Source organism: Panicum virgatum, chromosome 1N, assembly GCF_016808335.1.
Source record: "Panicum virgatum strain AP13 chromosome 1N, P.virgatum_v5, whole genome shotgun sequence".
Classification (NCBI taxonomy): domain Eukaryota; kingdom Viridiplantae; phylum Streptophyta; class Magnoliopsida; order Poales; family Poaceae; genus Panicum; species Panicum virgatum.
The window spans coordinates 62,398,392-62,426,361 of record NC_053145.1 but is presented as its reverse complement, the minus strand read 5'-3'; the positions used below and the strand labels follow the sequence as shown (position 1 = coordinate 62,426,361).

The 27,970-nt window shown below is 47.0% G+C and overlaps 2 protein-coding genes and 1 pseudogene across 2 annotated transcripts; 1 reads left to right on the top strand and 2 right to left on the bottom strand.

Annotated features, from left to right (window-relative positions):
• The first annotated feature begins 2,699 nt into the window (after window positions 1-2,699).
• On the top strand, window positions 2,700-7,234 carry LOC120653859 (ferredoxin--nitrite reductase, chloroplastic-like). Its single transcript, XM_039931544.1, has 3 exons — window positions 2,700-3,196; window positions 5,451-5,805; window positions 5,911-7,234. Exons 1-3 carry the CDS (start codon window positions 2,803-2,805, stop codon window positions 6,914-6,916), a joined length of 1,755 nt encoding a protein of 584 aa, XP_039787478.1. The 5' UTR covers window positions 2,700-2,802; the 3' UTR covers window positions 6,917-7,234.
• A 15,487-nt stretch (window positions 7,235-22,721) lies between these two features.
• On the bottom strand, window positions 22,722-25,457 carry LOC120653756 (protein FAR1-RELATED SEQUENCE 5-like). Its single transcript, XM_039931432.1, has 6 exons — window positions 25,203-25,457; window positions 24,245-25,148; window positions 23,758-23,906; window positions 23,349-23,664; window positions 23,064-23,279; window positions 22,722-22,966 (listed from the first exon to the last, which is right to left on the bottom strand). Exons 1-6 carry the CDS (start codon window positions 25,455-25,457, stop codon window positions 22,722-22,724), a joined length of 2,085 nt encoding a protein of 694 aa, XP_039787366.1.
• A 1,124-nt stretch (window positions 25,458-26,581) lies between these two features.
• LOC120653858 lies at window positions 26,582-27,970 on the bottom strand (annotated as a pseudogene).

The following is a 27,970-nucleotide window of genomic DNA, read 5'->3' as shown; positions in this document are numbered from 1 at the left end:
GTGCTAGCTTGTTACTCCCTCCTTCCCCGTTTATAAGGCATACACGTATATCAAGATTCAAACCTTCTCATCTTTGACCAATAATTTGACTATTAAATTTTTATTTTTATAATGCAAATTTCATATGATTGGATTCATAATCAAATATAGTTTACAATGATTATAAGCTTATAATCAAAAGTGATATAATATATGATAAATAAATGGTCAAAGTGTTGTTTAGAAGACCGTGTCATGTTCCACCATGCCTTATAAACGGGGAAGGAGGGAGTATATTCTAGCGATGTGTTTATATTATTTCCTCTATTTGCTTAATGCACAAGTGGTATCTGATCACGAAAGAAGCGGTTGTTCTATTTGAGCACATATTGGTTTGCTGTCAAATGAACGCATGCGCCAAGTCCAAAAAATTTAGTCTGACAATTAGAGGCAGCCAACTTGAATACCATATAAGATGCATGTTTCGTTGCCTGGGTGATGAAGTTCGGAATATCCTATTCCGGAACAATTAAGATGGGTGTAAAATTTGCACATTAAATCTGCTGCCGGCTAATCTCCTGTTTGGATCGAAGTGCTAATAGGTGAAAATGCTAAACTTTAGCACCAGTGCATCCAAACAGAAATACTAATAGAGTGGACTAAACTTTGACTGAGACTTAAAAATTTTAGCAAAGGTATGGGTGTTAATAGGTGCTAAAATTAACTAGCACTTAACTTTAGTCCATCTAAACAGATCTAAATATTGCCAAGCGTATGGAAAGTTGACAAGACCATAGTTTTTGTATAACTAGGCGTACAACCCGTGCATTTGCGCGGCTAGTATTGAAAGTTCAAAAAATTGCATGTCATTGTATCCTTAATTGAAGATTATATTATTTTTTACCATACATCATCTTGTTCATTATTGTAAATTATGTCTTATTATTGGTTAAAACAATTCAAATATAATCTACCTATAATAACAATTTGATTTGTTGAGCTTTAATAATATTATGCATATAATTATTCTTATTTTTGTTTATTTTGATTGTTTGTTGTTAGCTTTAGTTTTTATTAATAGTATATGTTTGTAATTGATACAAAGCTAAATAGTATTTTATATTTATTTTTTCATAATGGCATTGGTGGGTGATTTTTAATTAGACACAAGAGTATTTTATGCTAATTTTTTCGTAATGGCAGTGGTGAATAAATTTTTTTTCCTTCTTCGATTAATGTGGGAATTTTTAGACCTTGAGAGTGAACGTGCAGGCTCCGTTTGTTGGCCAAATAATAAGATAATAAATAATCGAAGTTTCACGTTTTCTGCCTACGGGTTTCGGAATTGCTCATTTCGACATTTTATCTTTTCTGGGCGATAAGAGACAACACAACGGATTTCATGCTGGCAACTTCTCGCCCGAGTGAGAGCAGCGGCAGACGCTTCCAAAATTCAGATAGCAAACCGTAGGATCCCAGCGAAAACGAGCGTGTTCGCCTCCCTCAGTCCCGTGGCCGAGACGCGCCCCCCGGGCCGGAAGGTTGGCGTCGCCCAAGAGGCGCCCCGCCCGCTAGGCCGCTACCTGGCTGGCTGGCTGGCTGAGACATCGCGTTGGACTGGATGGGCACGTCGCCCTTGTACGCGCATCGAAGGACAAGGCCCCCCGGCCGCGGCGTGTGGCCTGCAAACGTAGGGCCGCTGGAGCCCCCCAAGCCACAGCGCTATCTCGGCCGTTGCTGCCTGCTCGGCCTCGGCATGGAGCTCCCCGAACGGCCGCACCGGTCGACCCGACCGCACCCACGCCGCTCGGTCCGGGTCCGGCCAGAGCAGAGAGAAGCGAGCACACGCCTCTGTCGCCGGACCCGTGCGCGGGCGTCTCGCCGGCGAGCGGCACCGACCCTTGAGGCGGCTCATGAGGCGCTTTGCTTTTCCCTCCGCCGGTGTACCTGGTCGCCACTTGTTTAAGTTATCGCAGGTTCCTGTGTGTCAGTGTGTGTGGCCTTGGCCTCGATCTGATTGGCGGGTTAACTAACTAGCACACGAGCTTCCTTTTCTTGGTCGCACTCGCGCCCTCCCCCGCATGTTCGCCGCGTACCTGGGCTGCCCCGGCGCGGCGAGATTACCAAACTGCCCGGCTCTTGGATGTCTGGGTGGGATGGTCATGGAGGGACCGCCGCCTCCGCCTGCTTCAGCGATAAGCGAAGCGCCAAGCAGGGCCTGAAACCGGGGCAAGCTTTGCCCTCTGCGTTTTGCTCCGAATCAGCTGCTCGCCCCTTGATTTCCTAGTTGTCTAGTCCACCTGAATATGATGAGTATGTCATCTGCAGAAAATTTAGTTGCACAACTTCTTTTGTCCAAAAAAAAAAAATGCATAAGGCAGCATATGCTGTAGCTATGCCAAGCAGATGGAGTATGAGTACTAATCCTTCCGTTTAGGGCAAGTTGATTAGTTAAAAATAAATTAACTATCTTATGCTAAATGTAATATTTCTAATGCAAAAGTACAGAAAATACCAGCTCCTTGTAAGAATAGAATGTAAGTGCATGAAAAAAAAATCATGAGTGGAAGAACATGGTTTGTTGGAGGCTTGGAGTTGGAGCCTAGAGCCGTACCCGGCGGGACGTGGGCACGTCGGTAATTCTGCACGGTGGCTGCCATTTCGCGCTGCATCTGCCCTCTTGAACTCCCCAAGAGCCAAGAAGCGGCGCGGCGCGGCCCCTCGCGCCCCACAATAAACAACCACACGCTCGCCACCGATGGCCACCACCACCGCAGCAGCACAGGCACAGCAGCAGTGCCACCACCGCCGCCACCAGCAGCCATGGCCTCCTCCGCGTCCCTGCAGCGCTTCCTCCCGCCGTCCGCGCACGCGGCGTCGTCGACCTCGTCCCGCCGGCGCCCCGGCCTCGCCAGGGCGGCCGTCTCCGTGCCGTCGCCCGCGCCGGCGGCGGGCGAGGTCCCCGCGGAGCGGCTGGAGCCGAGGGTCGAGGAGCGGGCGGGAGGGTACTGGGTGCTCAAGGAGAAGTACCGCACGGGGCTGAACCCGCAGGAGAAGGTGAAGCTGGAGAAGGAGCCCATGGGGCTGTTCATGGAGGACGGCATCAAGGACCTCTCCAAGATCCCCATGGAGGAGATCGACGCCGCCAAGCTCACCAAGGACGACGTCGACGTCCGCCTCAAGTGGCTCGGCCTCTTCCACCGCCGCAAGCACCAGTGTACGTCCCCTCTCTGCACCGCAATGCACATCGCTTACTTGCCGTCGCCGGCAATGCATTCCGTTGTGCTTTTTTCTCTCTCGAATACGCAGGAGAACTGCGCATCATTGTATTAAGAAGAGAATAAAAGTTGGTTTACAACCCGCAAAGCAAAAAGCTCACGGAACACATTAAGCACTAACCTAGTGCTAAGAAGCAAAAGCCCTATAGGGCCAACCCTCAACAGACTACTCGCGCTTAATACAACCCAAGTGGTGATCACAGGCACATCACTCAAGAGTGAAGCCCATGATCGAGGAGTTGCGAAGCGCTGGTAGAAGGTCTCTCACAGCCTCGAAATGGTCGTCGTCGAACTTCTCCTTCTACAGCTGTGAGTAGGCCTTCTTGGAGTCTGAGTTTGGCGTGGCCACCTCCGGGACGACATTGAAGCAGCGCATCAGCATCACCTCCGCACGCTTGGAGGAAGGTACGCTGGCCAAAGGATGGTTTCCCAAGCGCTTGCTGCGCTTCGGCAACCCGGGATGGCCATGTGGAGGAGGGAAGGGATCCTTCCTTGTCTTGGCGGGCTTCTGTGCGAGAGGTGAGCGGATAGGACGCCTAACCTCCTCGACGAAAGTCTTGAGCCGACGCTCATGGCTCGCAACTACCTCCGCTGCGACGCAGCTAGACACGATGGGCGTCCGCGGTTCCTCGGCGCATGGCATGGTCTCCATCTGAAGATCAGCATAGGGTTGGACAATGTCCTCCGGTGTTGGGTTCACTGCCACTATTGTGTCGCCCTCCAAGTCGTAGACTGGGCAAGGCTCCAGCGTTTGCAGCGTAACTGGTGCTCCCTCAGCAGGAGGCGCAGACACCGTCGGCCCAGTACCTAGGCCCGGGTCAGGTTGGAGTGCGGCACCGGAGTAACTTGGCGGAGACAAGCTGGCTTCCAGCTGCATCGGATGATCGGATCCTGAAGCCGGGTGGCCTGCTCCTCCCTGCACCGTAATAGCTCGAAGCAGATAGCCTCAACCGCAGCAGCTGTGGTGGCAGCGCCCACCAACACCCAACATCTGATTCCGTTGTGCTTTGGTTACAGGCGATTCACAAGCATTTGCTTACGTATAATCTGTTTTGATGCACTACTAGTTACTTGTTTTTCGCGGTAGATGATTGCTCGCTTATGGTGGATAATGGTTTATGACTGCTCTGTAGTTTCACTGCACGTTCGATGCTTCCATCTGACCATCACCATGTGCTCATGTTCCTTTTGGGCTTCATCTGCATAATGTTTTCCTTTCCAAGGGGCTCTGTGTATGGTTTATCAGGTGCGTCACAGCGTCAGGTAGTTTTTTTTTAATCTTTCACAGTTGAATAAAGCGTATTAGGGGATTTACTGAGGTGTAAATTGGTGATCTTAGGTGCTATTTTTCTAAAATAGAATCTTATTTTGGAGAAGCGGCATAAATACTTCACCAATTTACACCCCTAGGATTTACCAAAATATGTTTCCGAATTGGTTACTCATTCGCAAATGTGAGCCTAAGTAAAAACTTTCCTTGTGACCCAAAATCCCAAGTGGGTCTCAGACCCATCTTGGAGACTTGAACTTCATTGGATTTTTTTCCTACGAAGAAAAAGGCTCAGCTTGGACTTTTGAGTAGGCGATAGAAAAATTCTTGGGCAACAGTAATACCGTGATATTCTTTTATAGGACGCCTGTACTAAAATACACACGAAGGGCCAAAGGTCAAGTATCCCAATCGTGCAAACAAAATGACACGTACTAACTCTCAACGCTTGGGAAGTGTTTTCTTAGTGCAAACAAAATGACACGTACTAACTCTCTCAACGCTTCGGAAGTGTTTTCTTAATTTTTTTCCCTCGCGGGCCATTCCTTGTTAAACAACACAACGTGTCTACTACTAGTTCAAAACCTGCTAACTTGTGGATTCCTGATTCGTACTGTACTTCCGTTCCTTTCCTTTTTCTTTTGGAACAATTCCGTTTCTGGGTAGAATCGTCAAACTTAAAGTTCTTTTGTGTCAGATATGCAGCAAAAACTTTATTTATACCTTTCTTATATAGAGCCCGAATATACTATACTTTTAGTATAAAAAAAGAATAGAGTTTCCAATTCCGTTGTTGGCTTGGTTTCTCCCAACCTTTCTTCCCTGGACCATCATCCTACACTACAGATGAGGATAGAGACGTGTTCTCCGATTGGAAGCTGGCTCGCTTGATTGATGCATGCGTTGCCTTGTGTGTGCTGCAGACGGGCGGTTCATGATGCGGCTGAAGCTGCCCAACGGCGTGACGACGAGCGAGCAGACGCGGTACCTGGCGAGCGTGATCGAGGCGTACGGCGCGGACGGGTGCGCGGACGTGACGACCCGGCAGAACTGGCAGATCCGCGGGGTGACGCTCCCGGACGTGCCCGCCATCCTGGAGGGGCTCCGCGCCGTCGGCCTCACCAGCCTGCAGAGCGGCATGGACAACGTGCGCAACCCCGTCGGCAACCCGCTCGCCGGCGTCGACCCCGACGAGATCGTCGACACGCGCCCCTACACCAACCTGCTCTCCTCCTACATCACCAGCAACTCCCAGGGCAACCCCACCATCACCAACCTGTGAGTCCTCTTCTTCTTCTTCTTCGCATTGCGATGCCAATCCTCCTGGACACGCCTCAGTCTCAGTGACACGGCTAGCTGCTGCTTCTGGTGATGGCATGGCAGGCCGAGGAAATGGAACGTGTGCGTGGTCGGCACGCACGACCTGTACGAGCACCCGCACATCAACGACCTGGCGTACATGCCGGCGCTCAAGGACGGCAAGTTCGGCTTCAACCTCCTGGTGGGCGGGTTCATCAGCCCCAAGAGGTGGGGCGAGGCGCTGCCGCTCGACGCCTGGGTCCCTGGCGACGACGTCATCCCGGTCTGCCAGGCTATCCTCGAGGCGTACAGGGACCTCGGCAACAGGGGCAACCGCCAGAAGACGCGCATGATGTGGCTCATCGACGAACTCGTAAGCAAGGCCTCCCTCCTTCAATTCGAGTATCCGATTCATGATGCTTCAGCAGCTGATCGATCTGATGCTGTCCGGGACTACCTCGGCGTGCACCCGCAGAAGCAGGAGGGCCTCTCGTACGTGGGCCTGCACGTGCCCGTCGGCCGGCTGCAGGCGGCGGACATGTTCGAGCTCGCGCGCCTCGCCGACGAGTACGGCTCCGGCGAGCTCCGCCTCACGGTGGAGCAGAACATCGTGCTCCCCAACGTCAGGAACGAGAGGATCGACGCGCTGCTCGCGGAGCCGCTGCTGCGGGAGCGCCTTTCGCCGCGGCCGTCGCTGCTGCTCAAGGGCCTGGTGGCGTGCACGGGCAACCAGTTCTGCGGCCAGGCCATCATCGAGACCAAGGCGCGGGCGCTGCAGGTGACGCGGGAGGTGGAGAAGCGGGTGGCCGTGCCCCGGCCAGTGCGCATGCACTGGACCGGCTGCCCCAACAGCTGCGGCCAGGTGCAGGTGGCCGACATCGGCTTCATGGGCTGCCTCACCAAGGACAGCGACGGCAACATCTGCGAGGCGGCGGACATCTTCGTCGGCGGCCGCGTCGGCAGCGACTCGCACCTGGCGGACGTGTACAGGAAGGCCGTGCCTTGCAAGGACCTGGTGCCCGTCGTGGCCGACCTCCTGGTGGAGAGGTTCGGGGCCGTGCCCAGGGAGAGGGAGGAGGGCGAAGAGTAGGACCACACCGGGCGTCTTCAGAATCAGAGCCGACTTGCCGTTTCTTCTTTCTTGTAAAGTAGTAGACGCTGCTGCCTTGTTCCATGGCACGATTTGTTTTTTGTGGTGTTGTAGCCAAAAAGCTAAGGTTCCCTTATTCACGTTACAGAGAATGCCGATAAATAAGGCCTCCTTTAGTATAGCTTCTTGAGGAGCTTCATGTATACTTCACGTGAAGTTATGCCAAAGGGTTAAATTCCCAGCAGCTTCTCCCATGAAGCACACCGTGAAACTCCTTCCAAAATACACTGCGGTGGAGAAGTTAAGAAATCTTGGCTTTGATGAGCTTCTCCTGCAGCCCACGTGAGTGGTATTCCATTTGCCCTCCAACTTCCCAATCTTTATTAGATCATCATGAGCATGCGTGCTTCGCTGTATGGTTTATGACTCCTTTTGTAAAAACCACTCCATTAATATATTAGGGCAACAATTATTAGTTAACCAATATTTCTATTTATTTATTTATTTATTTTAATTTATATGAACTACAATTATAAAATGAGCACAATGATACAATTCATATGAACAAACAAGTCAGATAGCTTCAATCCATTCATGAAGAATAAGAATAAGCTGGTTTGCCAAACGTTTTTTCAGAACAACTTCTGCTTCATCAGAGAAGCTGCTTCACCAGAAAAACGGCTTCAGAAACTATTTGAGGTGAAGCTAAAGCTATGCCAAAGAGGCCCTAAGAATCACCTGCTGGCTGCTGCCTATGTGTCACTGATCCTGCTGCCGCTGCACATTGCCCTGTTTAAACATCAGCAAAGCCATCATCCACCGTGGCACCTCCAGACTTAGGTGTCAGTTTGCATTTCTGTAAAGAGAATTGAACCTTAAGTGCTGATGAAAGATGCTTTCTAGTGCGATTCGCGTTGCAGGCAGGGCGGGTTTTTCTACGAGCCCGCAAACCCGCCCCACAAAGTTATCATTTGTGGTTTATGAGATCCAGCTGCAAAACATTAGTGGATTGCTATTGGACTGGCGGCTACAAGCCGCGGACAAAACAACGAACCCGCAAGAACCCATGAGTCCACGACAGAGCTCGCGAGGACCTAGCAGTCGCCGCCGCCGCCATCGTTGACATCCCCACCGCAATCGACCCCGTCCGTCCTTCTCCAACCTTCTTTCTCCCTCCAGCACTCTCTCACGCAGCCCTCCACCTCTCTCCCACGCGCAGGGGCAACGGCGGCATGCCACGCGGCGCACATTGCGGGGGAGCGAGGCCGGCAGCGGCAGCATCGAGGCAGCCGCGCGTGGCACCGGGGCAGTTGTGGTAGCGGCGCGGTGAGGGGACAGCCGCAACGCGCGGCATGGGGAGCGCCGGCCGGTGGAGCTTGCGGGCGGCGCTTGACGAGCTGGTGGAGCGCGGCGGCCGGAGCTCGCGGCCCGTAGCGGCGGCGCTGGGAGCGAGGTGGTGGCGAGTTAGGGGAGTGTGTCGGCGGCAGTCAGAGCTCGCGGCCGGCGTGCAAGGGAGCGTTGCATTGGTGAGCAGGGTGAATCAAATGGAGTTGCGTGTCCGGGGCTGCGGGCAAGCAAGCTAGCTGCCTTCGATGCGGATACGCGGGTTAAATTTTCTGCCACGAGGCCCGCTAACCGTTTGTTGCGCGCGTGTTAAACCTTGCGGACATCCTCGAACCCGCAATATATATATATATATATATATATATATATATATATATATATATATATATATTGAGGGAAAGACTGTGGGGGAGTTTTCCACAACAATTTTATAAAAATAAACTCAAAAGGTTACCGCAGAGCTTACTTACAGAAAGGAGGGGAAAAATATACAAAAAGAGCAACAACTCTAAGTAATAGACTCTAGCCATTGAATAAGACTAATGCGCTTATCTTTTCTAACTCTCACGAGATGGAGACGAACTTGATCTGAGAACTTCCTAAACCAAAGTCGAAAGGAAGCAGAACCATTGTCAAAAATCTTGGAGTTCCTGATATTCCAGATTTCCCACGCCGCAAAAACAAAGATTTCCATGATGCAAGAAATTCCAGCTGAACCAATCATGTGCAGTACTCGTTCCTGAGTATTGAGTGACACGTCCCACTAAATGCCAAGCTTGTTCCAACAGGTCAGGGCAAAAGGACAAGTAAAGAATAGATGATTCAGATCCTCCTCCTCATGTGTGGAGCATAGAACACACATAGAGTTCGGCTGAACATTGTAGTGACGTCGAAGCAGCATATTCCTTGTATTCAGCCGGTCAACCAAGAGAAGCCAAGCAAAGAATTTTAGCCTTGGAGTGCATTTGGAGTGCCACAATCTCTTAAAAATTGGTGAGGCAGGAAAATGCTGGAAGACCAAATTGTAATAACGACTTGATGAAACAGCTGATTTCCCCACATAAAGGTCCAACTGTCATTAGAGTCCAGATCAAAATCAGTCGAAAGCAGGAGATCCAGCAACTCACCAAGTTCTTGGAAGGCTTGTTCTGAAATAGGCAAATGGAAGATAGATTCCAAATCCTGTGCCATAATAATTTCTTTGACAGAAATGTCCGGGTTAACAGCAAAAGAGAAGAGCCTTGGGAAATTTTCAGAAAGAATAGCAGTGGACCAAAGATCTCCCTAGAAAGCAACTATGGAACCATCTCCAATGGTGCATTTAGCAATTCCCCTATAGAGGACATTAAGTCTTAAGAGGTCTTTCCACCAGAATGAGCCAACTTCAGATGAAGCATGTGGAACCTTGGAAGTATAGTATCTATTCCAGATAAGAGACACCCAAGGGATGTCTTTCTTGCTATAGAATTTGTGGAGTTGCTTTAAGAGTAAAGCATCATTTTGTAATCTTAAGTTCAGCACACCTAAACCACCTTTTTGCTTCGGTTTTTGGACCATGTGCCAAGCTGCTAAATTTCCACCCTTTTTGGAGGCATCATTACCACGCCAAAGACATTGTTTTTGGGCTCTATCAATATTCTCGATGACACCCACATGGAGTTTTATAGAGGACATGGCATAAGTTACAGTGGGGGATAGGACTGAGTTAATCATTTGTAGACGAATAGAATATGACAGATAGGAGGAAAAGGCTGAGAGTTTCCTCTCCACGCGGTCCATCAAGGGTGTAAGATCCTCCATTCTAGGCTTTGTGGTTCCCATAGGCAGGTCAAGATAAGTGAAGGGCATTGAAGCAACTTGACAACCAAGAGCTGAGGCTATAGCATTAACATCCCCATCTTGAACATTGATGGGAATAATGGAGGATTTGTGGTAATTAACTTTCAAACCAGTAGACTCAGCAAAGATATCCAGGAGGCTTTTGAGATGTTGCACTGCGGCTAAATCAGCTTTGAGGATCAATATTGTGTCATCAGCATATTGGACCACCGGGAAATCATTACTGGCATGGGGTATTGGCATAATAAGATGTCCATTTTGATAAGCATCATTGATTATAAATTAAAGTAATTCTGCAGCAATAACAAACAGAAGAGGAGAGAGGGGGTCTCCTTGCCTGACTCCTCTCTTACACTTGAACTGTTTTCCTGGTACCCCATTGAGAAGTATGGAAGAGTAACCAGAAGAGAAGAGAAGATCAGATTAATCCATTCCATCCATTTTGCAGGGAAGCCCATATGACTCATTACTTGAATTATGGCATTGTGCTCGACAGTGTCAAAAGCTTTGGCAAAGTCAAGCTTGAGAATTATGATAAGTCTTTTACTCTGCTGGCATTGGTGAATATATTCAAAGCACCAGGCAATGCAAAATATATTAGCGGCGAGTTTTGCGGATTTGCGGCTAGCCGCAACCCGCCCCGCCTGCACCCTGAAGTGCGATGCAACAATGCGACTTGAGCCAGTTGCCCAGCATTAAGATACACTAGTCTATCAACCCGTGCTACCGCACGGGCTAATTAGAGTTAATATAAGAATGAGGTCAATAATTATAATTATCCATCTAATGTTCTTTTTCATCTATTAAATATTCTAACATATACTCTAAAATATATATTTACCATTATCTAGTTACAATAAATTTCATTTTGGAGCACACCTCCATATGTATTCGATATACATTTACTTGAACTATTTGTTTGTAAATTTGTATTCTTGTCTCTTCCATACATGAATACATGGTGACATATATTGTTGATACTATTTTTATATAAATAATAATATAAATAATATATTAACAATGATAGAAATAGTAATTTAGAATTTTATATTGACACACTTTAATATTTTATTATAATTATATAATTTAGATTCAGATTTAGGAGTAATTTAACTTGTAATAATAACAACATAACTGGATAATTTATATGCAAATTTAAGGGGATATTTGTATTATTTTTATAATAGCATAGATGGATAATTTACACAAAGATTAGGGGTTACTTTTGATTTTTTATAATGGTAGATGTGGGTAATTTAGATACATATTTAGGGGTTACTTTAGTCTATTTTCATAATGACAGAGGTGGGTAATTTATTAGAAAAGATAAAAGATCCAATGGTTATTATAACTAGAGTTGTTGGATTGATGACCGGATGTTTCTGATTTTTGTGAGAGTTTATATGATTTCTCTATTTTTTTTAGAGTGTCCACCTAGGATCCCAGGTGGCTTCATGTAAATGCTTCAAAGGTGCCTTCAATTAGTAATAGTAAGATGCTTTGTTGGTACCAAAAGTCATCACTGTAGAACATCAAGTCTTTGTGTAGATAAAGCCATTTCCTTCAGTACAGGTGCAGTAGAGTGAAAAATTAATTAATTTCACATTCTCATCCCTTCCAATACGTATGGATTGGAGGAGTTTTGTTTGTTTCCAGAAAAAACCTAAAGGAAAACCATGAAGGCACTTTATGTGATGAGGACATCTCTTCCATTGATACAACCACACCTGCTACATGGCAAGGACCATTAACTCGAGCTAGAGCACGACAACTCAATTATCAGGTAAAGTCGTTTCTTGTTGTCCAAACAAGTTTTTCTATGAATGGGGTACTACTAAATTCATGTGATGATTTTCTTATGCTTAGTAACTTGGGACATGAACTGGATTGGAGGGAGAGCAAACACGACAAGAAAGCGAGTGTGGATGATCATATCGGACCATACCAGTTCGAACCTCCAGGCAGGGTCAACTTTGGAAGGCCATAACTCTTAGCACCGAATAGTTTTGAAGTCCATGAGTACTTGTTGGAAAGCTCTTGAAGTCTATTTTCATATGGGTCCAACATCATGACAACCAATGGAGCTAAGCAGAATCGCCAAAATGACAATCGGTCTTCCAATCTTGGGCTGAAGCCATTGTATCTAGTTCAGCCCACTAGGGGCCCTTTCTAAGTTAGGGTTTACACCCCTCCACGCCTCTTGGCTGCTCCCCCTCCTATGTAAACCACCTGCAGCTGTCATTTGAGGGCAGGTTTTGTTTTGATATAAGTTTAGCATTTGCTACTTCCTTGTATATGCGTGTGTCGAGCGAGACCACCCGATTACTTGATTCAGAACCTCAACTTCGTATGTACTAGATTTATCTCTTAGGCAAGATCTGTGTGTTGTTCTTTATCCACTTGTTCTTCAATTTGCTTGCAAGTTCAAGATTGTTCTTGACACATCAAGAATAGCATAAATCGGAGGCGGTGTAACTGTCGCTAAGGCACAACCCTTGTGGTGTTGTAGTTGGGCAGCACAACGTTGATCCTCCTTCAAATCCAGTTATCCCCCACTCTCATCGAAAGGTCAAGAACAAATCCCAGTGGGTTCCATCATGATTCCCAGTCACGCATCACTCATAACAAGAAAAATTATAGTGGGTCATTATTCATAAAACAAATATTCATATTGGGTCATTATTCATAAAACCGTACTAAATGTATGCCATTCATCCTCAATTTGTTTAGGTAATGACTTCATAATGGCCGGCTGTTTTTTCGTCCGCTCGTACGGCCGGTTCAATCCACCATCCAGTCGCCATCCAACGATCACGCGTCGCACGTGCCGCACGCGCCCCTGACAGGCTGGCCCCACCTTATACAACCCGGCGAGGAATTTTATTCAAAACATTGGGTCTCGCACCGGTCATTTCGTCTTCTCATTCTCTCTCTAGGTTTCCTCTCTATCTCCTCTATCCTCTCGAACAACCGCTCGATTCACCCATCCATCGCAGAGCAAGTTCGGATCCCCAGCGGGGAATCAGCAGGATTCGCAAGTGAAGACTAATTTCAGGTCAGTTCCATCCTGTTACTTAGCTATCGTCGCATCATTTTCGATTTCCACGATGAGGCGAGGGGGGTTGCGTGGTTGTTTTTGGTGGAGATTATCATGCCAAGCAAATGGGAATCTGCAGGGGGGAGGGAGACTGATTAGAATCAGGGGGAGCATCTCTCCTTAGCGACTTTTCGCATCTCTGATCTGTAGCATTTTTTACCACATTTTTCTTCATTTTTTTTGCCCTTTGTTCTTCGAAGCTATCAATCCCGAGCCGGCGGGGGGTCTAGGGGATCCAGGGGGACACACCATCGATTTTCGAATCGGCGGGAGGAGGCACGCAGGTGAGCATCCCATCCATTGTCTCCCAGCCCTTGTGTTCTCATTTTTCTCTCCACTGTTGCTGCTGCTGCAAATTCCCATCCACCACCCCAGCATCTCGCCATGTCCAAAATCGACCTCCATCAGCACACCACGCACCACCCAAACCTTCGCCAAATCCTCATTCAGCTCCCCCCGACCGCTGCGCTGCATTCCTAACCCTAGCCCGCCACCTAAATCCGCGCTCCCACTAGCAGCATTTGCGCCGCGCACCAATCCCCCCCCCCGGCCAATGCCCCCTCTCACTGCTGCAGTGCCTAGAAGACCAGGAAGGGAACTCTGCTGGTTTTTGAGATTCATCCCCCCTCAGATTTCACATATTCATGTGGATTTTCCTCATTTTTTAGGCTGGGATACAGTGGAAGGATCTCTGCTATAGAATTAAGCTCACAAAAGGTGAGTCCAACTGCCCTCCTATAATGCCAGTGCAACTGCTACATTTTTTTATAGTGATTTTTTAAGGGAGGGGTTACAGTGCATGTTCTAGGGTGTTTAGTTGGGTTTTTTTGTCAGGTAAAATCAGTGTGATCGGCTTATTTGTTTGGTACTACCTTTTGTTGGGGATGTGTATAGAGGTAGGGGATATTATGTTTTTTTTCTGCATCAAGAATGTGCTAATCAGCCAATATTTACTTCAGCATCCTTTTTGCAATTTTTTCAATCCCAAGATGTACTTAGATAAATCCAAAATCCCATTTCTGCTCTGCATTCAGCTAACAATATCTCTTAGAATTGGAAAGTAGTATTCAGCTAAAAAAATTGATAGATTACATTTTCTTTTTCATTTTCTCTATCTTTTTTTGTTGGGACACTATTCTAAGCTTGAACATGGCACCCAACAACTAGCAAGCACTGAGTATTTGCAAACAGAAATTACAATGCCAAGAGCACAGAAAGAGCAGCAAGGCCGGGCTACATCATCCGAAGATGTATGTCACATATCTGCTTCACACCCTCGTCACTTTTTTTTACTAATATGTTCTGCTTCACATTTTTGTTTAGGCAATAATATTATTCTGATCTAGGTAAATACATTCATTAGATTAAGCAACTTTTCATTCAAATATTGCTAGATTAAATGTTTTTCATATCTAGGCAACAATACTCTTTTGTTGTAGGTAATAATACTATCTGGATCTAGGCAAATTCATTCATCAGATTAGGCAAATTTTTCATTCAAATATTTGCTAGATTAATTATTTTTTCAAATCTAGCAACAATATCTTTCTGATCTAGATAATAATACTATTTTGATCTAGGCAAATTCATAAATCAGATTAGGCAACCTTTTTCATTTTTCAAAGTGTTTTTCATTTAAATGTGTGTAGCCTCGAAGAAACAGGGCGTCCCCTGCAAGACTCGTCAAGTTATATGCAGACTTGACTGAACAACAGCGCAAGATGATTCGTGATATGAATTTTGATGGGCTGCTGCAGATTCAATGCTCCACAATCCCAGCAAGATTCACCAATTGGCTGATGGTGCACTGTTTCGATGCTGAATCTTCAAAGCTAGTTCTCCCAGGTCAAGGCAGAATTCCAGTCACAGCAGATTCGGTGGCTGATATTTTTGGGTTGCCAAACAAGGGTGACAAAGTGAGATATGAGCTTGATGTTGATGCAATAAATTTCATTCAAAGCAAATATAGCATTATCCAAGGGTCAGCACCCAAGATCGAGCAAGTAGTAGAAATGGTGAAACAAAACAAGGCTGCAAACGAAGATTTTTTGAGGTCCTTTCTGATGATTGCTATCTCAACATTCCTGTGCCCACCCACCAGCTTGGGAATCAGCCCCAGATGCTACCCAGCTTTAGTTCACCTTTCAACTGTCAAGGGCTTCAACTGGTGTCAGTTTGTGGTTGATCAGCTTAAGGCTGCAGCTATGAAAATAAACAAGCAAAATGATGTGAAGGGTTATGTTCTTCTACTCGTGGTATGTTTTAATTATGTGAAGGGGTTTTTTAGATTCATTTGGAGGCATTTTTTTACATGCAGTTTTGATATTTGATATTATTTTGCACTTAGTTGATCCATTTTGTTCATTTTCCTGCAGATTTTGTATGCGGACTCGCTAGATGTTCCGAATTTATAAATCCCAACTTATAGACCAAGGATCGCTGCATGGACGAGGAATCTGTTGGACCAGGTCATCAAGTTGGACACAAACCGTGATGGAAGTTTTGGCAGACTGAAGGTAGGAAAAAACTGTCATATGGATTCTCAATTCTATCTCTTTTTTGTCCGCCCCCTCCCCCCCTCCCTGACACCCCTCTAACACATGATAAACTTTCTTTTCAGCTAAACGAATCATGTCACTCCGTTGGGGCAGGATTCGCCTTACAGATGGACGGTATCAGTAGATTTTTAACATCAAAAGTGTAACACCCTAATTTAATTTTCAGCTTTTGATAATAAATTTAATTGGCTTTAATTAATTTTCTAAGGATTATTGTGTTAGTCTTGCATTTAACCTAAATTTTTGTTCTATAAGTAATTAAAATTTATCATAGGTTTAATTTTTGTTGTTGCATCATGCTGGAGCATTGTTTTAATTGTTGAGTGCTTGTGTGAATTCAAATTTAAATTTGAATTCATTTGCCTTGAGTTTGAATTAGGATTAGATTTAGAAAAGAAAAGGGATTAGAAAAGGAGCCCAAACCCCAAACCATCTCGGCCCAGTGACCAACCCGTGGCCCAAATAACCCGCTAGGCCCAGCCCTTTCTCTCTCCTCGCGGCCCGCACAAACTCCCGCTCACTCGACCCAGCGCTAGGCCCAGCTCCCGCTACCAGCAGCGCACGGCCCACGCCCGCTCCGCGCGATGCCCCGCTCAGCCCGAGCGCCCGCGCGCGCTCCCTGCCACCGGGCCCAAGGCGTCAGCGCCCGCACGAGCTCTCCCCGCGCCTGACCCCACCAGCCAGCACCCGCACCCCAGTCAGCCCGCGCCGCATCGTCCCTCCCTCTCTCGCTGCGCCCCGGGCCCGCCCGTCAGCTACTTCGTCTCCCCCCCCCGCACAACCGCCGCCCGCGATCTCCGGCGAAGTCCACGCCGGCCTTCCAAACCCGGGCGCGCACGCCTAGGATGGCCGCCGCCCTATAAGTAGGCCCTGGCCTCCCCCGTACCCCGTCATCCACGCCCTAGCCGCCACCCCGCAACCCTAGCCACCGCCTCCCCTCGCTCCGCAGCGCAGAGCACCCGCGCCGCCGTGCGCCGGCCACGCCACCGCACCCCAAGCCCTGCCGACCGCCGCAGACGCTCCGCCTCGGCCCTGGGAGACTTTCTAAGCCGGCCACGCTCCAATTCCTGGACTGCATCACCGGAATCGCGCCGAGCTCCCCAACCCCGGTAAACTCCGATCTCTGGCCAATTGCTCATCCCCGGCGATCCCCGGACCTCCCTGACCCTTGTGCATCTCCGCAGTACCACCCCGAGTCAAGCCGTGGGATCAGAACGGCCGGAGTACCCCTGCATCGACCCCGGCCACGAGCTCCGTTCCTCGCCGCCGTCGGACCTCGACGTCGAGCACACTCCGTTGCGTTTCCGACCAAATCCAAGCCCGGTGAGCACCTGCAGCCTTCCCCGGACCTTTTGGCGCTAGTTTGGTTTAGGCTGTAGCCCTGGAGCCTTGGAAACACCACGCGCCGGCAAGCTTCATCGTGCCGAACCGCCGCCGCAGTCGCCCCCGACGCGCAGCGCCTCTCCGTGCCCCGCTCTTGGCCCCAGTGAATTACGCGAGTCACGATCGTTCCTTAGCACCAGACCGCAACCCTTTTGGCTCCCTAGAGCGCCGGGACGGCCATCTCCGGCCACGCGCCGCCGCGAACAGAGTCGCCGGCGGTAGCGCGCCGCCGCCCCGCGCGCCCAAAGCCCCAGGACCGTCCGATTTGTTTCAGACGCACGCGATTAGATCTGGAAGCCAACGAATCTGAGCCAATAGATCGAGATATGACGGTCCACGTGTGTGGATACCGGTTCGCCTGTCCTTTTTGCATAAGAGCCCCTGTCTTTTGTTAATAGCAACCCGCGGTCCAGCTGTATAGAAAACTAATTACGGTTTGGCCCTATTTTATTCACTTAAGCCCCTGAGCTTTTTAAATATCAAACCCGCCGTCCAGCACCTAGTCTTTTGCACGCTAGCCCTCAGATTTAATGGTTAATTACGTCTAGGCCCTCGGTTTTAGCAGAAAAAGTCCCTGGAACCCTGTTTTTATTACAAATAAGCCCCTGAACCTTGTTTTTAGCCTAGGTTATGTGTTTTAGCTCCGTTTTAGGCATTCTTTATGTCCACGCGATCGTTGTGACGTGTAGAATAGTTTTAGACTAGTTTATTGTGATGTTTTTATGTATTGATGTACTATTCCTTAGTGTTAGCATTTGTTTGCTTGTATGCTTATTATTGTGCATTGTTTTGGCCATGTGTTCGTGAGTAGACGTTGATCCATCTGAGGAGCCCCAGTACCAGTACCCGGAGCAGCCGTCTTCTGAGCACTTTGAGCAGCAGTAGGAGCAGTATGAGGAAGGCAAGTATAACATGAACAACACCTATCACCTTTAAATACAATTTCATACTGCATTTTAATATTGTATGCCTATAAGGACATTCCTAGCCACTTTATATCCTTTATATATATCCTTTGGGTTGCACTTTGGTTAGTTGTGCTAGGTTGCTGCGCTATAACACATTCTGGTCCTTTTTAATTAAATTGATTAATGGTTTACTTGAACTTAATTCTGAGAGTGGCCCTCTGTGTGGATGAGTGGCTCACGTCTCGTTAAAAGATGGTTTTTGTATAAACATGTTTAGGGGGCCAGCACGGTGCTTAGTGCTTGGTTGGCCACTCTCCATAAGGACCGGTTCATAGAGCGACAACCTGGGATAACAGCGCTACCACAAGGCTAGAATGGGATAGACTTGGCTTACTAATTGGGTCTTTTTGGTTTGGAGTAACTTACCTGCGGGGCAAGAGTAGTAAGCTTCAATGGTCCCTGCTCCTCCGGCTGGTCTGTGCTTGGTTTGCGTACCTATGCTTGTACCCCCGTGAGGAGGGCCCCATCGTCGCTGACCTAACTCTCGCGGTTACGCCTTACCAACGAGATTCTTTGTAACGGCCTCGTAGTGAGTCGCTAGTCATCTCACCTAAGGAAGTGTGATAAACCCCTAGCGTAGCTCACGACTTGTGGGTAAAGATGTGCAACCTCTGCAGAGTGTAAAACTGGTATACTAGCCGTGCTCACGGTTATGAGCGGGCCCAGATTCTCCTTTTGATTAGTGGGGTTGTCTCCTTCCGACGAGGGAGGTGCCTCTTGGGGTTACCTTGGTTTGGTTTGGTTTGGCACTCAGTAGTTTCTGAATTAATTCTGATTAATTACTATGTAACTGGGTTAATGGTAATTCATCAACTCGTAGTAAATAGCTTTAATAAAATTCTGCCAACACTTAAAAGCTAATGCAGTTGAGTCAGCCAACCTTAGAGCCTCATAGTTTGTGTTATACTTGTTGAGTACAAGTTGTGTACTCACTCTTGCCTCTTCTCTACTTTTTCCTCTTAGATACGCTACTGCTGCTCAGTTCCTGCCGACACGAGGGAGTTCGCTCAGCGCTACCAGGACTACGAGGATTTCTAGGCGTTCGTCTCCCAGTCGACGTCCCTGTGGCACCCTGCTTCAGCTTCGGAGAGTCTTTATCGTATTTTGTACTTCGCTTCCGCTGTATCAGACATTTTGTCATTAATGTAATAAATAACATTCGTATTTCGATTTATTATGTCTTTTTACGTGATATGTGCTATGATATACTATTCATTCTGTTGTATATACGTGTGACTTGATCCTGGCACGTATATGATTGCTCGGTTTATGTTCTTTTATAAACCGGGTGTTACAAAAAGCACCAAGACAGTTGCCCCCAGAGGTATGCGCAGCAAGCCCCGCCCCCCTTGTTTATTTTTATTTTTTTTTGCAGCATGAGCAATCAGCCACACCCCCAAGCAATTCTAATGTCACCCAGCAAGCAAATCAATGCACCTGCAAATGATTTTTAACTTTATGCATTAAGCAATTTTCCATATTAACCGTATTTACTGTCCACTTTTTTTGCAGAAGAAAAGGAAAATGTGTGAAGCTGTAAGCAAAGTTCTTAGCAGTGTCACAGAGGCACTAGGAACATTCATCCAAGAAATGGCTGCTGCAGATGATTCAGCCACAACAAGCTTGAGAAGATCTAAGCGGAAAAGGGCAGTGAATCATGAAGAAGAATCAGCTGGACCAAGCTTGAGAAGGTCCAAGCGGAACAGGATAGTCGATCATCATGAAGATGAAGAAGATACCGAGAAAGATCCTGATTACGAAGAAGATGAGCTCAACTATGAAGATGATGAAGAACCAGATACAAGCAGCGACAATGGAAGTATTGGAACGGATTTTGAGGATGAACCAGATGTGAGTAGCGACAATGAGAGCTTAGACCCAGATCTTGAGGATGCACCCGATGATGCCCCTGACCATAGAGACACTGCTGGTGAGGAACCATCGATGGATGACAGCGAAGATCTTGTCCCACTTAGCAGCAGGCTTAAAAGGATACAATCTAGTGAATATAAAGACTTTGCTGCATTAGAAGTCATAGCCCCAGACATACCAGCACAACAGACTCCAACAGTGAAGAAATTAGGCAATCCTGAAAGTAGACATGCAAGGTTAAAGCTGCCAGAGCCCCCAACCAGGGTAGATGAAGTCGACAAGACCAATGGCAACATAAACTGCAGCATTAGGGATAGTGCTCCAGCCAAATATGCAGTGCAACCAGCAATCAGTCCCAACAAGCCAGCAAACACAAATGCAGCAGCAAGCAAGCAGGCGGACAGAGAAATAGCTACAGCCCCAGCTAATGTTCAGCTACAGACAGCAAGCGGTGCTAAGGTGCGCTCTTGGGATTTCCCTCCCCCTTCATTTGATATAATGAAGTCAATTGAAGAGCCCATGCCACCAGCAGAAGCAACACGCAGAACACTGCTAAAGCAAGCAGCAGAGACAACACCACCAACAATTGACCTCGGCCCACCTGGTATGCACTATCCACCTTTGTCACTTAATTTCTTTACATCCCACCTTTCTATCATGTTAGGTAGTAATGTTACATTAAATAGGCAAACTAATTGACCTCATCAGACGAACCAACTCATCCCACCAAGCAACAATGATGCAATAGCATTTTTTTATAGTAAGTGTTGTTTTCATCTGACATTATAGAATTGCCACACACAGATCAAGGTTCTGCATGGTCTCTGGACGGCTTACCCATTGAGGTGTTTGAAAGGTGGGAAGCAGAAACGATTCAGAAGCATGAACAAGCGAAGGAAAAGCTCAAAGTTGGCACAACATCAACCACACCAACTACAGGACTCCCCGCAAGCAAGAATGGTAATGAAGCATCAAGCAGCAAGCATCAAGCAGCAACAATAGTGACCATGAATGCAGAGCCTACTCCTCAGGCGAGAGGGATACCAACCGGCGCATCACTAGAGGGTGATTCTTCCATCACACCCGAGTATACACTTGCACCAAGAAGAGCATTCAAAACGGCTGCAGCTCTGCAATCTCCGTATGTTGAAATTGCACCAAGGAGAATGTCATTCAAATGCTCAAAGGAGATCTGCAAAGTATATGATGTTGTCTACAAGTTCACAGGAATGGCCACCAGGTCGAGGAGCAGCAAGTATGTAAACTTCTACGACTTACTCACATGCTCTCTTTTTTCATTTTTCATCAAAACAAAACATGGTTTTTTACACCACATCATTTTTGTGTTTTTGACTATCTCTTTTTTTTCAGTGTAATCATAATCAATTACCATTTCACGTACGCTACACTCGGGCATCTTGTGGAGTCTGTAAAACCCACAGGGATGTTGAATAACACAGTCGCCGAGGTTGGCATCTATGTCATTAACGGCAAGAAGACAAGGGCAGCCTCGAGACGTGTACTCCCACTCTATGTTTCAGTGAGTCCCCTCCATGTAATTTAGTATCCCAACTAAGGCATTCTTTAGCCTTTTTCTCGGGAGGCATTTTTCCAAGTCTGATCCATCACATGTGCATGCAGACGTTGCTGCAACAAAATCAAACTGGAATGGCAGCGATCAAACATGTATTTAGTAAGGAGACAAACCACCTACATCACAGGAAAATGGTATGTAATAGTGTGTCTGACTCATGCAAAGATGCATGTGTTCTCCCCCCTCCCCTCACTCCCCTCACACCGTCAACTTAACATAATGGTGAACAAAAATTTCTTTTTTTTTTAGATTCTATTCCCAGTCCTACAGAAGCTGGTTGAGGCTAATGAACACTCAGGGCACTACTTTCTGATTATGCTGAATCTGTGCAATAATAGATTTGAAGTACTAGATTCTATGAGAACCTTGGAAGATAAAAAGCTTGCTGACTGCTGCAATTAGATCGTCAATTGCATAAAGACCCTGTGGAGAACATATTATGATGGCACAATTGAGAAGTACGAACTTGTCAATATTGCAGTCCCACAGTAGAGAAACAAGTAAGCAACCACCCTACCCCCCTCACCCTCTTCGTTTTAAGTAATCTGTCACACATGTATGCTACTAATAAATCTGTTTCCTCATTTTTTTTACACACAGCCACGACTGTGGCTTCCACATACTCATGAATGCTGAGTATTGGGATGGGCGCATAGTCCCCCTTTTACAAAAGAAAGATATCATGAATATAAGGAAGATGTCAACACACAAGTGGCTCAGCTATGATGAAAATGACACGGACTGGGAAGACATCTTAAACTTGGCATAGGTACGTGGTTTCTCACATTCTCATAATCATTTTAGTACAAAGCATCAGGCTATTCTACACAAAAAACGTAGCTGTTTGTTCTCCATCAAACAAAGATCTAGCAGTGTTTTCATATTCTCAGTGGCATTTCATTACAAAGCAAAACGCAAATTAACACAAAATCTAGCTGCATGTTCCCAACTTTTTCTGTTCGTCTCAATAGGTATAATATAAGAATCGTACAAGCATTTCTATTCTCTGCAATAGGCAACATTTAAGCACCGCACAAGCATTTTCATTCTATGCAATAGGCAATTCCACTCTCTTTTTTTCCAACACCCTGTATTGACTAAGTTACAGTTTGTAAGATATCACAGCTATATGTAGACCATAGACCCCACCCTAGGCCCCTAACTTTCCATCCTCTATTTCCTTTTTACTGCTACACTTTGCAGCATTGTGACCAGTCAACCTGCAGATCCCGCACTTGTTCTGCCTCTTCGATTCTACATGCATCCCCTTCTTCAGTCTTTTCTCCTTCTTGCGCCCTTTCACTTTTGACCTCGGGGGGTTACTCACACTTTCTGGTATTGCAACTGGACCAGCCAATTCAGCAGGATTGTCCTCAGGGGCACTACTACTGTTATCTGCATGCAATTTTTTTTTCATCAAGGGGGGGTTAGGTGCGTGCGTGGTTGGGTTGGGTGGTTTGGGAAATATTACAACATCTTTTTTATTTCTTACCAGTTGGGATGGGAGCCAATAAACTTGCATTTTCAGATGCACCAGGACCAGCAGGCACACTATTAAGTGCTTCAGGTTCAGGTTTAGATGCTTGGCATTTGCGCCCCCTCTGCGTGTTTTTCTTCTTCCTTTTCTTAACTTCATCAACCTCAATTCGAATCTGTTTTATGTGATTGTCCATAATAGTATACACCTCCTTTGATACACAGCCCTCAACTGCCAATTTTGCAAATGATGTAGAGAGATTGGTAAACCACACAGTCTTTTTGTTGTTCAATGGCATACCACGCGCTATGAAATCTGCTTGCACATGGGCATTAGGCGCATCACCCTCATTGTCAGGGACTGCTTCTTGTGTCCATCTTTTCAATATGTACCGCTGAGGAATAGCCTTCACACCCAATCTTGTCATCACTTTCAATATATGGCAACACAACATTCCATCTCTATCAACTTTGCTGCACTCGCAGCAGTAATTTTCCTCTTCCTCAAGTGCTGTCACAAGGTAGTTCCTTTTGCCATACCCATAAACAAAATTGTTGTTTGGCACTAACCAATACTGGAATTGACCTTCAGATTTCACATCATACTCTGCAGTTTTCTACAACTCCTTTGAGAACTTGTAGAAAAGATTTTTGGTATACACACTTGTTGCATGCCTCTCGATAGAATATTTCGACCACCTCCTTCTTGCCTTGTCATCTGTCCTAAAGTCTTGACCATCCTGAGCAACAAGGCACTTATCCTGGATCTTTTGATATTGTTTAACAAAATGCAGAACAGACATGTTGGGATTCACATACTTTTTTAGAACAGCATTGACCCCTCGCTTCTTTGAGTTGACTGCAGGAAGGGGTAAAAACAGTGCATGTAGTAAGCTGGGACAAAGCTGCTCTGGATCGCATAGAGGTGCTGAAAATGCACATCATCTCCCAAATGATATTTGTTTATCATCTCCACCCATTTTGTTTCAAACTCATCCGGAGTAACGGTGTAGTTCAAGCATTCTTTGAAGTCATCTCTTAGTTCTTCATCCTTGTCTAGTACATGCCCTATTGTTCCAGAAAACTTATCCATTATATGCCATCGGCAATTTCTGTGATTTGTGTTGGGAAAAACTTGCGTGATTGCAGCCCTCATAGTTGCATCCTGATCAGTGATAATGCTCACAGGCGATTTACCTTTCATTGTCTCTAGGAATGTCTCAAACAACCAGATGTAGCTAGGAGTTTTCTCATCCCTTATGAAGGCACAACCCAACATGAATGAATGCCCATGCTTATTGATACCAATAAATGGAGCAAATGACATATCATACATGTTAGTCACGTAGGTAGCATCAAAAGACACCAAATCACTGTAAGATTCAATATAGGCATGCCTTGCAGCACTATCAACCCAAAATAGGCACTCCACCCTGTGGTCAGCATCAAGCTTAATTTTGTAGAAGAATTCTGGATCTTCTTGTTCCAGCTCTCTAAAGTAGTCTAATATTTTCTGCACATCCTTGTACTTTTCTATTCTTCTAATAGTGGAGCGGAAGTTGCCAACATCTTTCCCCTCATATGGAACTAGCTGCGCAGAACCATAAAACTCATTCATCAATTGCATTATCCGACCAGTGCTCAAGTTGCACCCGTGCAGCAATGCAATGGATTCCTTTTCCTCTTTAGGTATCCCTTTGTGAGACCTTAGGAATTTTTTCAGTGACGGCTTCACAACAAGATCATGGTTGTGGTCTGGTGCAAAGTATATTACATGCCACCTATTAGCAATTAACTTGACAACTATCCTTGCCTTGCAGTCTGTATACTGCATCTTCTCCATCTTTCTCTTCTTGCCGCCGTCAAACTTTTTTTTCTTAACTGAACCATCATTACCATCTTCCGAGTCTTCTTCATCATAATTGCTATCATCAGAAACAGCAGTCACTTGATCTTCTATGACCTTCCTCCCAAGTCCTTCTTTGTTACATACAAATTGAACCTTGTTTTGCTCCCTTGACAAGCTCGAAAGGCGTGTAGTGCTTGTACGGGTAGAAAAGCCAATTCTTTTTGCATATGAGTTGTAGAACTCCCTTGCCTCCTGCTTAGAGATAAATGTCTGACCTGTGTATGGCACTGGAGGTGTTAGCTAAACCTCTTCCACAACTCCTTCTACAATTTCCTCAAGAACACCATCACCAATAGCTTCTTCAGTATTGACAGCAAAACCATGAGCATCTTGGTGTTCACCATCAGCAATCAGAGTGCCCCCAACATCCTGGTCTGTTTGATGTGTTTGGACCTGTAAACTTGAAATAGCTGGGGTTGCTTGTGTGCAATAGGAAGGATTTGATTCAACTCCATCTAAGAAATCATAATCAAATTCTGGGGGAGGCTTGTTCAAATCCATGGTGCCTGCAAGCCTCATTTCATTAAGCAAATAAGCAGAATACAATACTTTGTACCAGCATTTTTTCCCTAAAAAACATTTTCGCATCTGTATGAAAAAGCTAACAAGTTGGCAACCATGTGTAGATGGGTGAAAATGTTTTTTCCTATTTCCAGTTTGCTAACATTTCAATCATGCTTCGTTACTTTTATTTTCCTCCTTTTTTTCCCAATATGTAAGCTAACATGCTTATGCCATTTTCTTTTTGTTTTTGCAGTACTGGAACAAAAGCTCAACAAAAGGTCAGGCAAGATAGTCTTATCATTAAGCAGATTTGGCATCAAACCGACTTCTTTCTGGTCAAGTAAATTTGAGTACATACATATCCACGCAGCCTAGCCTACTACCAGCTCTGTTCTATTGGAATGCTCAAGTAAGCTTGTGTCTATAGAGATCTACGCATCTTAGAACCAACTTTGCCACACCCCTATTGAGATGCTCAAGTAAATTTGTGTACAGATCTAAGCAGCTTAGTATGAAATCTGTTCTCCTATTCAGATATATGCAGATCTATTCAGATCTATGGAGCACACTAGACATAGCAGTTTGCGTGCATACGTACCTTTTTTTGTCTGATGCTTTTTTCTCTGCTTTTTCTATTGAATCAATCTCCTTTTCGCCATCTGTTTTTTGAGCAAATTTGCCATGTTGCCGTCGTCTCGTCAGGGGGAGGCGGCGCCTGGAAGGACGGGGGCTGGGGTTTCGTCAAGGAAACGGGGGCCGCAAGAAAGCTTTTTATTTCGGCGGGAGACGGGGGTGGATGGTGTGGGGACCAGGCATTCTTTTGCCGCCAAAACTAGCCGCGTGCTGCTGGGACCACGTGAATCCCCCCCCCCCAACTTGCTGCGGGTCGCTGGGACCACGTGAGCAGGCCTGATTAGGAAAGTACATATGTTACGATTAGTAGTTTTTTCCAAAAAATAGGAAGGCCGTACCGATGCTAGTTTTATGGCCGGCCGTAGGATAGCCGGGTCCATTTGTTTATGGATGAGTTAATCTTTACCACATAGACAGTTTTCAGAAATTGAGCTCAAATCCTAGTATAAACTAAGAAAAATGCAGGTCAAATCCGCTAAGGCTCTGTTTGCCGGGCGTACGGAGGCACAAATCTGGCTCAGAATTTCTCCCAGACGGCGTAGCCATCACCGTGCGCCACAACCTGGAAACCTGCTGGGATGAGGTTCCCACAATCGAACCTTGATCCGATCTTCACGATGACCTTGCCGTCGATCTCAGCGAGGTAGAGGTCGGCGTCAGCATCGATGATGCGCAGCTCGCTGTCCGGCTGGATCCCGTGGCAGTCCTTGATGGACACCAGGTGTGCGATCTCGTTCTTGAGGCCCCAGTCAAAGAAGTGATCGTAGAACTAGGGAAGAAATCACAAATTTTCTTCAGTTCATCGCGGCCATGCACGGCAACTTAGAGAGCTTAGAATGACAGAGAGGCGATGACTCACGATCATTGGGGGTGCCGGGGTGCGTGAGGATGTAAGCGTAGCCCTGAATGACCTTGTCGGCGGGGAACGGCCACATGTGCTGCGTCGAGCCGGTGTCGTGGTTGTCGATGAAGGTCACGGCCTTGACTGGCCACCACTCGATCATGTCGGGAGCCTTGCCGTCGGCGCCGCGGAGCCGCCACAGCTCGCCGTCGACGGTGACGTTGAGGATGCCCTTGGTGGTGAAGTCGAATGTCGTGGCCGGGCCGGACCAGCCCACGCGGTCCACCCAGTTCACCAGCTCCTGCCGGTGCGCGTTCTGGTCGTAGTAAGGCTTGCCGTCACCGCCGTACGCCAGCGAGGTCCAAATCTCCACGACGGCAAGGCTGGGCTCGGTGTTGTCGATGTAAATCTTGGCGACGTCGGCGGAGTAGCCCTTGGCGAAGTCGAGGCGCCAGGCGTTGAAGCCGATGTCCATCTTGAGCTAGTTGAGCCAGCCGATGAGCTCCTGCTGGATGCGCGTGTTGAGGTGGTCGATGTCCGGCGCACCGCCGATGTCCTCGCCGGTGTCGGGGTTGCCCGTGCCGTCGGAGTAGGTCCGGTCGTCGCTGTAGATTATGTGCGGGACCCAGTCGAGGCGGGAGTCTGGCGTGCCGCCCTCGAACATGCTGTAGATGCCGCGGCCGTCCTGGTGCTCCGCGGTGCGGTGGTTGATGACGATGTCGGCGATGACCTTGACGCCCTTGCCATGGAATGCCTCGATCAGCGACTTGAGCTGCGCCTCGTTGCCGTACTTGGACGCGTCGAGATCGTACAGGTGCCCCGGCAGGTAGCCTGTGCACGCAGCCACGGGAATGAGATGGTGAGCAGTCACAGGTTAGCACACGCAAGCTACACTATCATAGTGCAGTGATAGGATGGGAGTGGAATCAGGGTGAGGACCTTGCTCGGCAAGGGAGTGCGACACCGGTGGGAGCCAGACGTGCGTGATGCCGGCGGCGGCGATGTCGTCCACCTTGCCCATCAGGAAGTTGTACCA